At 47.9% G+C, this 14354-nt stretch overlaps 1 protein-coding gene across 1 annotated transcript in view; it reads left to right on the top strand.

Annotated features, from left to right (window-relative positions):
* Window positions 1–2208: 2208 nt before the first annotated feature.
* Window positions 2209–14354, top strand: part of LOC128722674 (cadherin-related tumor suppressor) — a 34960-nt gene continuing 22814 nt past the window's right edge. The window contains exon 1 of the mRNA XM_053816351.1: window positions 2209–7557. Coding sequence (XP_053672326.1) covers window positions 2209–7557 — 5349 coding nt within the window. The remainder of the gene's footprint in view (window positions 7558–14354) is intronic.

The following is a 14354-nucleotide window of genomic DNA, read 5'->3' as shown; positions in this document are numbered from 1 at the left end:
CTGGAACACGTTGCAGTGCAGGCATGCAGGGGTTTCCAAAGAAAGCTTTCAAAACGAAAGAATGAAACAGACAAAAGGAGCGGGCAAATGCTGGAAGATGGAATGAGAAAACGATAAAAAGAGAAAAAAGGCATAAAAATATTCCTCACTATCGAAGCGACGAAGGAGAAAATCTCGTTGACCTGCACGTTCTCGAGAATCTGTAGGTTATTCGGCCTTTTTTTAAAGCTTCCAGACCGCCATCTTCAACGTGCTGTTACTTTTTCTCTCTTCTACTCTTTGGCTCTTACTTTCCCTATGGCTTTGTTAGACCCTGAATTAGTTTTGCAGAAACCTAGAGAAGCAAAGAATGCCCCCCTGGGGCTGCAAACGAGACGGACATAGCAGAGGAGTGAAAGGAAGCGAAGATAATGTGCATCATAAAATCGAGTTTGGCTTAAGACCGAGACTTCTCTCTCTCTCTCTCTCTCTCTCTCTCTTCTCTCTCTGTCGTTAAAAAGTATTTATATATTAAAAATATGATGATGAAGTAAATACCTGTATCTCTTAATATAGAAATACTGGTCTGTCGATCGAAGCGCGGTTGAGCAGAGAATCGCTTCGAGCCCGCTTCAGGACGACGTAAATGGTATGATCGAGTTTGAGACCCGAGAGCGAGCACGATCGCGAGAAAAAATTGTATCCAGATTCAACCGTGTGCCAACCCCGGCTGATTTGTATGTGTAATTCAACCTGGTGGACCAGTGGACCACTGTTCGTGTGTGGGTTTCGATTGTCTCTCTCCTCACACTAGCGCATCAGCAGGGCTCCATGCAGAGCATAAGGGCAGGCTCGTAAAGCCCAGGGCTGGAGGCAAGGAACAAACGCGGCCCAAGCCTGACCACGAAGCGACAATCTGATCCGTTGTGTTGTGCCTTCGGATGGTGGTGGCTTCATCCCCGCACACCAACTTCCAAGGAATGCGAGGGAAGAAAAATCTCGTGATCGCGCGGATCGGCACAGCATCAGCTCGCTTCGCTTGTCTAGCCGCGAGCGAAACAAGTTTCCAGCTATTTCGAAATTATTATGTGCCGTTCCATAGTTGCATATCGCGTCTTCTCACCGGTCCAATGAGGATGTGTTCTTTTCGTGAATGTTTGTGATACGCAGCTTTTATGGAGGCTTTATCCTCATCTTTTCTTGCTCGCATGATCCCTACTTAAGAATTTTGCACAAATTGGGATTATTTTGCGGATATTAGCAAACGTACATTTTTTTCTCCATGACTAGATTCAATACATGTAGTTTTTCATATTATTCAAATTCTGTAGAACATGCTTCCAGAGTACCCTCAAACTTGCTTTTGTGCCGTGAATTATAAGCTAATGATTCGTTAGTTTCAAAAAATATATGTTTGTTGAATGTACACATTCAACATTGTCGACAACAAATTTTGTGAACGCAAATAAAAATATGAAACCTTCAGTTAATACGTTTCATCTGTATCTCAATTTACACAGAAATGAAATGAACGATTGTTTTTAATTCCTATCATCCTTATCTAACTAGATTGTTGCTTCTTACATAAAATTAAATTCCAAACTATCTATCTTATTTTTACATTAGTAGACACAAAATATCATTGTAGGAGGCTACAAAATTATATAAGAAGTTTTGGAATATTTACTAATTCTATTTTATATTTTTTACATATTTTTCATATTCAGACATTTCCGGTATACACTGCCCACTGCGCCCGTTGCGAACTGCAAAGAAAACTTCCTACATGCCATCTAGAAGTGATGATGAATCATCTAATCATCCGAACGAGGGTGCATGTCTGCAAATTTTTGTGCTAATTTCACGCGAATAAAGTGCATGTGTTGTGCGTTCAACAGTGAATGTGTCCGGGCTTGAAGAAGGCCGTTTGACGTGAAGTTATTAGTGCATATGGCGTCGTTTCCTATGGCATGTGGCGAGCCAAGGGATGAGCGAGAGCGAAGTGAAAAGTTGGCTCTGTTCAGTGACATTTTGGCAATATTATGACGCACCTAATAAGTAATCAAGCACAGGTGTCCAAAGGTATCCATCACTATCGTGTCATTTCACGGGACTCCTGGCATATGGCAGTGCCATCTAAGCCCGAGTGAATCGAGGGCAGCAATATATTTAGAGAGAGGCCGCAGGAAACGGTGCACCACAGCAGCCAGAGAAAGAAGAAGAGTGAAGATGTATTGTGCCAGTGCTAGGAAAATGGTTTGTTGGTTACTGGTGGTGACACTGGGTTTGCTGGCCGCGGCCGCAATCGAGCAGGTAGGAGCCCATAGTCCCGGGCCGGGGCCAGGGCCAGGACCAGGTGTTGTGATCGTACCAAGGCGCAGATCCTCCAGCGACGGTGCTATGCAGTCGCGTGCAGTGGAGACGCGCGTGCAGTTTAACGTGTTCGAGAATAAACCAAAGGGCACTGTGGTGGGCTACATCCCTACCAAGCCCAGCTTCACATACCGCTTCAACGAGCCCCCGCGGGAGTTCGTTCTGGACGCGGCCACGGGTGAGATCAAGACAAATGCCGTGCTGGACCGAGAGGCACTGCGTGCTGATCGGTACGACCTGGTGATCCTCTCCAGCCAACCTACGTATCCTATCGAGGTGCGCATCACGGTGCTGGACGTGAATGATAACGCACCCGAGTTTCCGGAGCCCACTATCGTGGTCTCGTTTTCGGAGAGCGCCATCACGGGCACGCGACTACTGCTGGACGCGGCCTCCGATCGGGACGTGGGCGAGAATGGCGTCACGGATGACTACCGCATCGTCGGAGGCAATCACGAGGAAAAGTTTCGGCTGGCTGTGACCACTAGTCCGAATGGTGACGTGTATTACTTGCATCTGGAGACAACAGGCAAGTTGGACCGCGAAAGTCGTGGCTTCTATGCACTCAACATTTCGGCCCGGGATGGCGGCGAACCAGCACGTTACGGGTACTTACGTGTCAACGTGACAATCCTGGACGTGAACGACAACCCGCCGATCTTCGACCATAGCGACTACATCGTATCGCTGAACGAGAGTGTCCTGCCTGGCACGCCCGTGCTGCAGGTGATGGCCTCCGACAACGATCTGGGCGACAATAGCAAGATCACCTACTATCTGTCCGACTCGGAGACACAGTTCACGGTCGATCCGGAGACGGGCGTGATCGCGACCACGGAGCAGCTTGCTTGCCCACACCAGAACTGTCACGAGAGTGGTCGGAGTTGCCCCAAGAGCTGCGTCTTCACGGTGTTTGCGCGCGATCACGGCACACCGCGACAAGATGGGCGCACGTACGTCACGGTGAACCTAGTCGATACGAATGACCATGATCCGGTGATCCGGTTCCAGTACTTTCCACCGACCGGGAGCTTCGCCACGGTTGATGAGAACGCAGCCAATGGCTCGGTCGTCGCAGCCGTCTCTGTGGTGGATGCAGACGAAGGGCTCAACGGTGACACCAGTCTGCGGATCGTCGCCGGTAATGACCTGCAGCACTTCCGGCTTGAGAAGTCGCCTAGTTTCTACTTGGTGCGTGTGAACGGCGTTCTTGATCGGGAGGAAATTGGAAAGTACAACCTCACGGTGGTGGCCATCGATCGGGGCACGCCAGCACGCACGGCCACCGCACACCTCATTATCCACGTGAATGATGTCAATGATCACGAGCCGGTGTTCGAGAAGTCCGAATACTCGGCGGTGCTGAGCGAGTTGGCCCCTGCAGGCACGTACGTGGCCAGTATAACCGCCACGGATGAAGACACGGGCGTCAACGCGCAGATCTTCTACGACTTCGTAGCGGGTAACCGGGACCAGTGGTTCCGCATCGATCCAACCTCCGGGCTTATCACGACACGTGCTACTCTAGATCGCGAGGTATTGGGTCACATTGAACTAAGCATATCGGCGCGAGATGGCGGTCCAAATCCCAAATGGGCGCATACCCAGCTCAAGGTGACGATCCTGGACGAGAACGACGAGGCACCTACATTCGCACAACCGGTGTTGGGGGTCACGCTCAGTGAGACGGCGCCTCCACGGACCATCGTCGTTTCCCTGGCTGCCGTTGATCACGATCAGGGCACCAACGGTAGTATCACGTACAGTTTCCACCCGAGTGTCGAGCGCAGCTTTCCGGGTGTCTTCGAATTAGACGCGCTTTCGGGACAAATTTCGACCCGGGTCGCGCTGGACCGTGAACAAGTGCCCGCGTACACGCTGGTGGTGATCGCACGCGATCACGGTTTACCACCGCAATCGTCAAGTGCCACGGTACACGTGACGGTGGAGGATGCCAACGACAACAATCCCGAACTGTATCCGCGTGCCCTCTTTGTGTCGGTGGCTCAGGACGCCCCGGAAGGCACCGTGGTGGCTCGTTTGACAGCGTCCGATCGAGACTACGGCGAGAACGCGATCGTGCAGTATGAGCTGATCAGCGGTCCGACTACTGATGCCGCATTCTTTGCCATCGATGCCGCCTCCGGAGTGCTGACGCTACGTTCCAACCTGCAGAAGTCACCCAAGCCAATCCATCGCGTACTCGTGGGTTGTAAGGATCGTGGTGGTCGTCGAGCTAAGCAGGACGCCGTTATTGAAGTGGCAAAGGAGTCGCTTGTGGAAGAGATCCGGTTCGACGCGCCCACCCCGGCTGGGTACGACTTCCGGTTGCTTGAGGATAATGGGTTAGAGCGACGTGCACAGGACACTAACCGGGAAGTGGGCCAGATTCGCACGAAGTGGTCCTCGAGCGGTCCAATAGCGAGTTCTTCGGGAGTGGAATTTTCGATCGTCCGCGGTGATCCGAACGCGGTTTTCCGCATCGACGAGCGAACGGGAGTCATCAACACGGCGCGACACGTCGATCGTGAGCAGCGCGCCCTCTACCGGCTTACGGTGGCAGCTCGAAACGGGCTAGCGTACGGTGAAACGACAGTGAACGTGACGGTAGCGGATGTCAACGATAACGCCCCCGCTTTCCTATACGAGCTTGACGAAATCCGGCTTCCGGAAAATGCGGCCGTCGGACAAGAGGTATACCTGGTGAAGGCGAAGGACGCGGACACCGGATCCAACAGCCAGGTGCGCTTCGGACTAAGCAGCAACCCAGATGGGTTGTTCCGCATCGCTGAATCGAGTGGCGTGCTCTACCTCAACCGCTCCATCGCAACCGAACCGGGCACGGTGCTGTTGCTCGAGATCAGCGCCACCGACGGAGGCAATCCTGCGTTGACAACTCGCACCACGATACAGGTGACCGTAGAGGACGTGAACGATCACACGCCCGTGTTCGATCACACCTCGTACGAGACGTCACTGCTCGAGTCGATGCCAGTAAACTCACGTTTTTTCGCGCTTGCCGCTTCCGACGCGGATGCAGGCCTCAACGGTCGCATCTCGTACGCGATCGTCGAAGGCAACGTAGACGGCAAGTTTGGTATCTTCCCGGATGGCTACTTGTTCGTGCGCAGTGCCCTGGATCGTGAGGAGCGTGACTACTTCGCGCTCACTGTCACGTGCACCGACGAGGGTCAACCGTTACCACGCAGCTCATCGGTGCCCGTGATCGTGCACGTGATCGATGAAAATGACAACGCGCCCCAGTTCACGAACGGTACGTTTGTGTTCAGTGTGGCCGAAAATGAGCCTGCTGACACGTTCGTGGGCAAGCTGACCGCGGTTGACCGTGACATCGGTCGGAACGCCGAGCTGATCTACACTCTGACGGCGTCATCAGCGTCATCGACGGGAGCATCGACGGTTGGCAAGGATCACGAGGACGACTTCAGCATCGACTCGCGTAACGGTTTCATACGCACTCGACGTGCGTTCGATCGTGAAGCGTTAGGTGGCCAGAACTTCCTGACGCTCGAGGCCACCGTTTCGGACAATGGTGTCTCGCGGTTGCGCGATCGAGTCAAGATAAAAGTGTTCATTACGGATGTGAACGACAACGCGCCCGTGTTCGTGCGTGCGCCCTACCGTGTGCAAATCTCCGAGGGTGCGTCCATTGGCACGCAGCTCATTCGCGTGTACACGCACGACGCAGACGAGGGCTTGAATGGGGACGTCTTCTATTACATCTCTGCCGGGAACCGTGCCGAACGCTTTGCGATTGACGACTCCACGGGTCAGATCACGCTAGCCCGCGGACTCGACCGTGAGACGACCGCTTCCTACCGGTTGACGGTGGTCGCACACGACGCATCCAAGCAGAACCGACTCAGCGCTTCTACCACCGTCACGATCGAGGTGTTGGACGAGAATGATGATGCACCAGAGTTTACGCAGACGCTCAGCCAGATCGCCATCGTTGAAACGACGCCCATTGGCACCGAACTAATGCGGTTCCGTGCAACCGACCTCGATCTGGGCGCGAATGCACAGATCGCCTTTTCGATCGCGGCCGGAAACCGTCGGGACACGTTCCACATTGACGCGTTGACAGGGGCGCTTTTCTTGCACCGAGCGCTCGACTTTGAGGACACCCAAAGCTACTCGCTAAACATCTCGGCAGCTGACGGTGGCAATCCGCGACTCGCAACTACCATCCTGTTTGCGGTGCACGTGATCGACGCCAATGATAATCCACCCGCGTTTCCGAACACTGCCATCGTGCGCCAGATCCGTGAAGGTATTCCGCTCAACACGCCTATTGTGACGGTCACGGCCGAGGATCCCGATTCCGGTTCGAATGGTAAGGTGCGCTACGAGATCGCCCATCAAGACCCGCAGGACAGCGAGCGACCGGGTGAGCGTCATTTCGGCATTAACGCCACGACGGGAGTCATACACACGCTGCACTCAATCGACCGCGAAGCAATCGACACGTACCGGCTGACTGTAGTGGCCACGGACCAGGCGGATCCACCAGCTCAGCGCCTATCTGCCGAGAAACTGGTCACCGTCATCGTGGAAGACGTGAATGACAACGCGCCCGTCTTCGTTTCGATGAATGCCGCGGTCCTGCCGTATCGGGATAGTGCAACGCAGATTATGCGGATCCATGCGCACGATGCGGACTCGAGTTCGAACGGACTCGTCACCTACGAGATGATCGGTGGCAGCACAGATCTCTTCCAGCTGCACCGTGCAACCGGAGCTTTAACGCTGCGTAAGCCCATCCTAAAGCCAGAGACGCGCTATCAGCTGTCGGTGCGAGCCACCGATGAAGCCGTTCAGGCCGACCGTAAGAGTAGCGATGCGTACATCACCATCCTTACGACGAGTGCCGGTGGTTCCAGCGGGGGTCCTGTGTTCGCGAAGAAGGACCTCTCTGGTAGTGTGTCGGAGAACGAACCGATCGGCACCAGCATCCTGACCGTGTCGGCCTACCTCAACTCGGTTTCCGATGTCGAGTACTATGTCACGAACGTGACGTCGGGCTCGAACGGACGCCAAGTGAATCGGCTGTTCGACATCGACACCAAGCTGGGAATCCTTTCAACCGCGGCTGAGCTCGACCGCGAGACTGGTATTGAGCACTACGATATCGAGGTTTACGCCGTCGCCGTCGGAACCGTGCCCAGGACGACAAGCACACGGGTAAGTGACCACTAACGCTCCTCTACGTTGCAGGTACGCAAATACGCTACCAAATGGTCGCGGTAGCTGAACGATTGAAGATGATGTGGAAATTACGGTCTAATTAAATCATCCCTTGAATGGCTAGAGCACATGGGATGCGTAAGAAAATGCTAATGAGAATGTTGTTATCTGCTCGTTTGACTTTGACCGTCTTAAAGCCATTATTTTTTTCTACTTGGTTAAAAATCCGCTGAAAAATGCCGCTAGTAGCTGTTTACGAATGTGTGCTCAAGCCATTTGAGCAGCAACCGTCCGCTTCCATTGTTTTCCAAAAAAGCTCCCACTGTGCAGATGGTATAATGGTGTTCCTTTACGCCTAACTTTTTTCTGGATGGTGTGCTTGATAAGCCCGAAGACATTAGCCTTTTTTCGGAATGTTTAGTACCGCACCAGTTCACATTATGCAAACTTCTCGAAATAGATCGATGTCGATACAGATTTTACGTTTGCATGATATCCTCTACCCAAGCGAGCCTTATTTTCTTTTACACTTTTGGGGAAACCTTTTGCGGAAATTGTGTCTTCGTTAATCGCGTATGGCCCGGGGGACTTTGGCTCCATTTTGTTCGGTTGCCAGTAAGGTGAATAATGAGAACAAAATAACTAGCTGTACGTCGTTTTCGATAGCTTCTAGGCAAGCATAATGACGCGAGATTATAGGTGATTTTAGGGAAAAAACATTACAAAACACTGGTTTTGATGGCTTGCGTTTGCTGACCCATCATTGGGACACGTTGGGATCCGCTGCATTATATGAACTTTTTATGTGTCTTAAAATTTCGTTGCGTGCATATTTTTCCAATGGCTAGTATTTGAAAAGATATGATAGAGATATACTATAAATAAAACGAGCTATACTCAATATCTGTTTAAGTTATTTAAATAAAATGGTAGGAGCTGGACATCCATACGTCAAATTAATTTCAAACATAATATGTTGCAGATAATCCTTCGTACATCTCTAAAGTTTTTTTTTTCAATAACTGTATAATATGCCATCGATCTGCATAAATATGAAAGCCCAGGGCATAGCAAAGTGGTGTAGTGTGTGCATGTGATGAGTGAGCTTACAAAGAAATACAAAGAGGATGTTGGTCTTCAGCCCAAACCTACAATCACATGTTTAAGCAGCATAAAATGTAATTGTTCGATCTTCCGTTCAAAAATCAAAGCCAGAAAAAGCACATATCCATACGTTGTGGGCCCCAATAGCCGTTAAACACCACTCACTCGCACTCTTCCCGGAGGCGATCGCTTGCGAAGCATTCGATCATTATTCCTGAACTAATTTCCATCACTCCACAAAACCTCGGTCAATTGGAACACCGGCCACCACGATTGTGTGTCCAATTTTTCAACGAAGAGCCTCACTACACGGATTCCCAGCCATTCCTGTGCTCATTACGGCCGAGAGTGTTCCAAAATGGAGGCAGATTTACAGCATAGATGAGCATAGTCGAACACCAGCACAAAGCTTTAATAAGCATTTGAATCGTTTGCGATCGCAATCTTTACGTGTGCTATTTCTGTTTCACCAGTGAAGAAGGGCAGACGGGCTTCAATCAGTAGCTCGCGTCTCAATCGATAGTAATTATCGTTTGTTTTTGGAAAACTATTTGAATAATTAGTCAATTTTTTAACGGTATGCCTATCATGCAGAAGGTTTAATAAGTTTTGCTAGCCGTATCGGTGGACAACAGATGGTTTAATGATTCATTTCGACAAAACCTTCCAGTTCTTTGTAGCACAATCTTGTTTTGCCCGTTTCGTTACCAGACCCACCACATACCAGTGCGTGATTATTGTTTAACTAAATATTCCGGCTCGTACTAGACGCGCTGCTTATTGGTTTTAGCTGTGTTTTAGGTTTTTTGGAATGCTTTCACTCAACAAATATTATTTGTTACCGATTTTTCGACGTAGCTAACAGCACTATTTATGCGAGGTCCTTGTATGTATAGTAATATAAATGATAGATACCAACATAGTAACAATTAAGTATAATAGCTTCTATTATTATAATCACTATAATAATAGTTTCGTTTGCGTTTGCTTTAAAACGAGCTCTCGATGATGACACGAGGAGCTTTCTAACAAGAGCCTGACTGCTGATAAATCCAAACTTCAAACGATTCAACGAATCGAATCTTGTAAGCATGTTTTTTTCCTCGCTCACTTTCTTTTTCTGATTTTTTCTGATGGGATATCAAATTGCTGTGGGTTGCGGTGAAGGGATGCCGTAGATTGCGGTCGTTGCTCGTGCGCTATGCCAGGTCACAAATCTACTCTTTCAGTCTGCTTCGAAAATCACCTCATAATTTTAATACACCTCGTCAACCTGCAAAATTATTGCAAAAATTGTGAAATTTGATCATCTGAATTTTCATGTAGTATAGCTTATCACTTTGGATAAATACAACATGCAAGGACATGTATATACATTTTAACGTTACCACTTGCACATTGATTTCAAATCTACGAAGCAATTAAAACTATGTACTGGTAACTTTGTTTATTTATCGAATGGCTTACCTAACCGAGTGTGCTCGGGATAAGGCTCACAGCAGCTGTTGGGAGGAGATGCCTTTCGGTCCAGAAACAATTATACAAATACAATACGGCCTGGCCGTCCTTAAATTAATAATAATAATAATAATAATAATAATAATAGTAATAATAAGAAAGCCTTACCAAGTGCAAGTCTCACCAGACCTGGTGGTCGCATTCAAAATTTGAAATTACCTGCATATTTACTAACACACTCGAAAACACAGCGGCCATAACAAGTTCTCCGTCTGCTGAAGGGCCGAAAAAGCGCTCCAAAATTCCTTAGATCAATCATCGTCATAAAATCGCCTCGCATCAACATATTTCAAAATATTTTTATGATAAAATAGTCCGACTAAATGTTTTATGAGACCTGAATGTTAAGTAGGCGATCCTGTTTGTGTGTTCCCCAACGATGGTCGCCACGTTCGATGCTTCTGTAGCTGGCGGCTGATCGTGCCTCGATCGGAACCGGCGTGCTTACGCGACGTGGCACTTAACGTTTACGCTGGTCGGCCATTGCTGTCGAACGGAGCACATTTTTCCATGTCTTTCCTTCATCCGTCTACGTTCGAACGTAGCTCGAGGCAACGTGAATAAGGTCCTTTTTTAAACATGCTATTCGGTGGAACCGGCATTCGATTGGGACGTAAGGGATTTCCTCGAGAGCGAAAGATGGCCACTAATTTTGGGCGTATATCTTCTCTACCCCAATGGCATCGGTTTGATTTTGCGACCACGTTTTTCGCTATTCGCTTGGGAACCACAACGTGTGATCCGTGGAAAGCTAGTTTGGCAGAACAAAGCTGGCTGAAGTCGAGATAGATCATCCGCAGCAGCGTACAAGCAATGGCAAAGGCGCGGAAGAGTACCTGTTTGGTTCGTGATTTAATTAAAAGTATCTGAAAGAGCGCAATCCATTTTATGCGCTTTTTCCAATGGTACGTCCGGAAAAGCGACATGTTTGCCATCGAGTTGGCAAATCGTGGGATGTAGGTATCAATAACTCAAATTAGCATAAAGCGAAATAATGCAATAGTGATCTAGGCTTTCAAAGCTCCTTTTCTGGCACGTCGCACAACGAAAGCAAAAAAACATGCGCGCAAGTAGACTACTAGGGCTTGATGACGACGGCGGCATTTCCATGACAACCAAACAATCTCTTAGGGCTCAGTTGCGATTTGTGGAGAAAAAATAATACGCTCGGCACCGGTAATCTTTCGCGGTAGCCACGATTTTCATGATCCTCGAGTTGCACGTACTGCTGAAATTGAAAGTATGTACCTTTAATTGAAATGTATGTATTTTGCTGCAGCGCCTATCTACTGCATAGGTAAGTGAAAGTTGCCTTCTTACATCGTCTATCGTACCGCCGGAAACAGGCCTATTCGGGTGACGATTGACGGGTTCAGTGATACGATTTCACAAAACTCACTTCTTGCTGCTCTTTTCCTATATCGTACACCCTATTACGCAGACGTTTTCGTCCCTCAAGTGCCTTTATTAGTGTCGCATCCGGTTTGAATCTCGTACTTGCCCTTTTTTGGCATTTCGTATAATAGGAAAATTAAAAAAAACTCAATTGATTGCTACGTCGGATAATTTCATGATCATTCTTTTTTCTATTCTTTTTTCTATCGAATATCGTCTGAGACCCCCCCCCCCCCTCCCCCAGTATGCAGTTTTGACTATCCAGGTACGAGTAATTAAAACTCACGAAAGCCTTGGCTAAACATAGCAAGTTAGGCCATGTCATTACGGCGTGCTCAATTGTGAGCGGGCCATAATAAAGTAAAGGAGAAGATATACTAAGAATGAGTGCGCTTTTAATTTATTGAATTTTTCCAAAATTTGTTCGTGCTTTTCTTCAAAACCACATTCGATAAACGCTTAGATATTTGAAAATATCTGATTTTCGACTAGAGCTAAACAATATACGATGAATTCCAATGGCTCCGGTTGCAACTTAAAAAAAAGTTGATAAAGCTTTGTGCATGTGCGTTCTTTTATGAGTAAAAAGCTGATTTCTCTCTCTCTCTCTCTCTCTTTCTCTCTCTTTCTCTCTCTCTCTCTCTCTCTCTTCCGGATGCGTGTCTTTCTACAACGTGCCACGCTATTCCCTTACGTAAGGCCGTAAATAAGAGGGAAAATCCTACATAGGCCGCCTAATGTAGGGAGGTGTACGGTGCAAGTAGCCCTTCCTTTTTCGACAACGTGGGCTCCTTACGTCCCCTTCAGCAGCCATTCCCTTGGTATTCTATTCCCAGCTCCATTTTTTTCTCCACCAATTCGCGAGCCATGAACCATTTTTTGCTGTTTCGTTTTCTCCCTTCTATCGCAGTCCGGTATCTTTCAAAATTCCCTCAACAACGAGGCGCATTCCCTAACCGCGACAGTATTAACGACGATGAGTGATGGCGTGTCGCCCCAATGTGTATGCCTTCCTTCTTACCCGACATTCCACCACCCAGCTGTAGTATTTCAGGGACTTTTTCCTGATGCTTTGCTGCGCTGACGGTGGTCAAACGTTTTCCCAGCCTCTACCGGACAGGTCTTGGAATAATTAAGCACCAGACAAAGGGCTCCGGCATGCCTGTGCGTAAAGGGTACCTTTAGTTTGGATTTATGTGCACTTAAATTTGCACTTGAGGAAGCCTGCGTCTGTAGAAATGCACCGGTTCGTGGACGATGGTGGATTGTGCCATACCGAATTGTTTTCTCAAAACGATGGTAGAGGAAGTGTTTGCTGTGCAAAGTGAATGTGCTTTGGTTTCCATCCGTACCCGTAGATTTTTTACACCTCAAGCAGTGGGAATATTTTTCAAATTTATTATTGTTCAACATTATCACTTTCGTCGTTGAAATGTAGCTCGAGAATGGTGACTTTAGCAGGGATTTCATTAGCATATATGCTTTTCATTCGACCATATTTCAATGAACTAACAAAACATTTCACACTCTTACTGCTTTTTTATTTTATCTTATATTCGTAAGCAAATCCTCCAACGTTTTTCATATGCTAAATATCGCCAACAATCGTTCCGAATTCGTGTCCCGAGCTATCGAACAATAAACACAATTCGCTGTGGATTCTTTTAGTGTGACGACTATTTAGAATCTAAAACAATGCCTATACGATACGTCTTGCAATGTTGTCGGTTCGTTTTTTTTTTGTTAAGGCCCTCCACATTCTGGTCGAAGAATACTTTTGACGAAGCCCACGTCCTCGCTGCCTGCCATCATTCCATCAACGGTTCATTGGTCCACCATTTTTAATCGACCACCGTTTTGACCACAGATCTCTTTCACACAGATGGTACAAACCATGCTGTTCATTGTACCCTTGATCTCAGGTAAAAAAGTCATCGCCATGCACTTGCACGAATAATGTGGAATCCTCGAGATTCATAGCGGACGTTTTTCTTCTTTCGTAGTCGTTTTTGCTTAAAATTCAACATGGTGGACTTGCATGTTTATTGGTGGTAATATATTTCAATTTTGTTCATAACCATTCTAGATTTTGTTTTTACATATGCTTCGTAAGTGCTTGTCTCGTTCATAGTCGAACACGCTGTGCATTTTGTACAGGTTTATACAGGGACTTGCTATGGAATGTGTTAGAAAGTGCTTGATTGCAATAGAAGAAGAAATATAGCAGCTTCTCTTTCTTTGGAATATACACGTCTGTTAGAACTACACATGAAGTGAATGAGTAATAAAAAGAAAACTAAAAGGAAAGAAAAGCGATACAAAGATAGAGAGAGAGAGAAAAGTGAGTGTAGACGTCGTTAATTGCCTTTAAAAATGTAATTGTTTCGATATTTTACCTGCTTTAGAGAAGAAAACATTAAAACAAAATTTCCTGGGGCTCATTTTTTCCCTACTTCCCGTTTTGGCCCAACCGAGAGTCCACGTTCCCCGACCCATTAAGTGCATTGCGTTGTGCATCCTTTTCGCATCCCGGTACTCTGGGGCTCTATGCAGATGAAGCGTACTGGACCTGTTGCCAGGTCGGTTGCCCGTCGGCTGGGTTGGTAAACATAAAATCGCACGAGATGACGGTACGCAAACATTAAATTTCAGTCTCATTCGTCACTGGTGCATTTATTTTTCGCTCGTTTCATGACCCTAAGAGAACCCCCCACCGTTTGCCAATCAGCACGCTGTGCGTCGGCGCTCTTCCTCTTTCTTGGAACGCTGGTGATTTT

The sequence above is a fragment of the Anopheles nili genome, chromosome 3, assembly GCF_943737925.1.
Source record: "Anopheles nili chromosome 3, idAnoNiliSN_F5_01, whole genome shotgun sequence".
Taxonomy (NCBI): Eukaryota; Metazoa; Arthropoda; class Insecta; order Diptera; family Culicidae; genus Anopheles; species Anopheles nili.
This window is presented reverse-complemented; position numbering and strand designations above follow the sequence as displayed.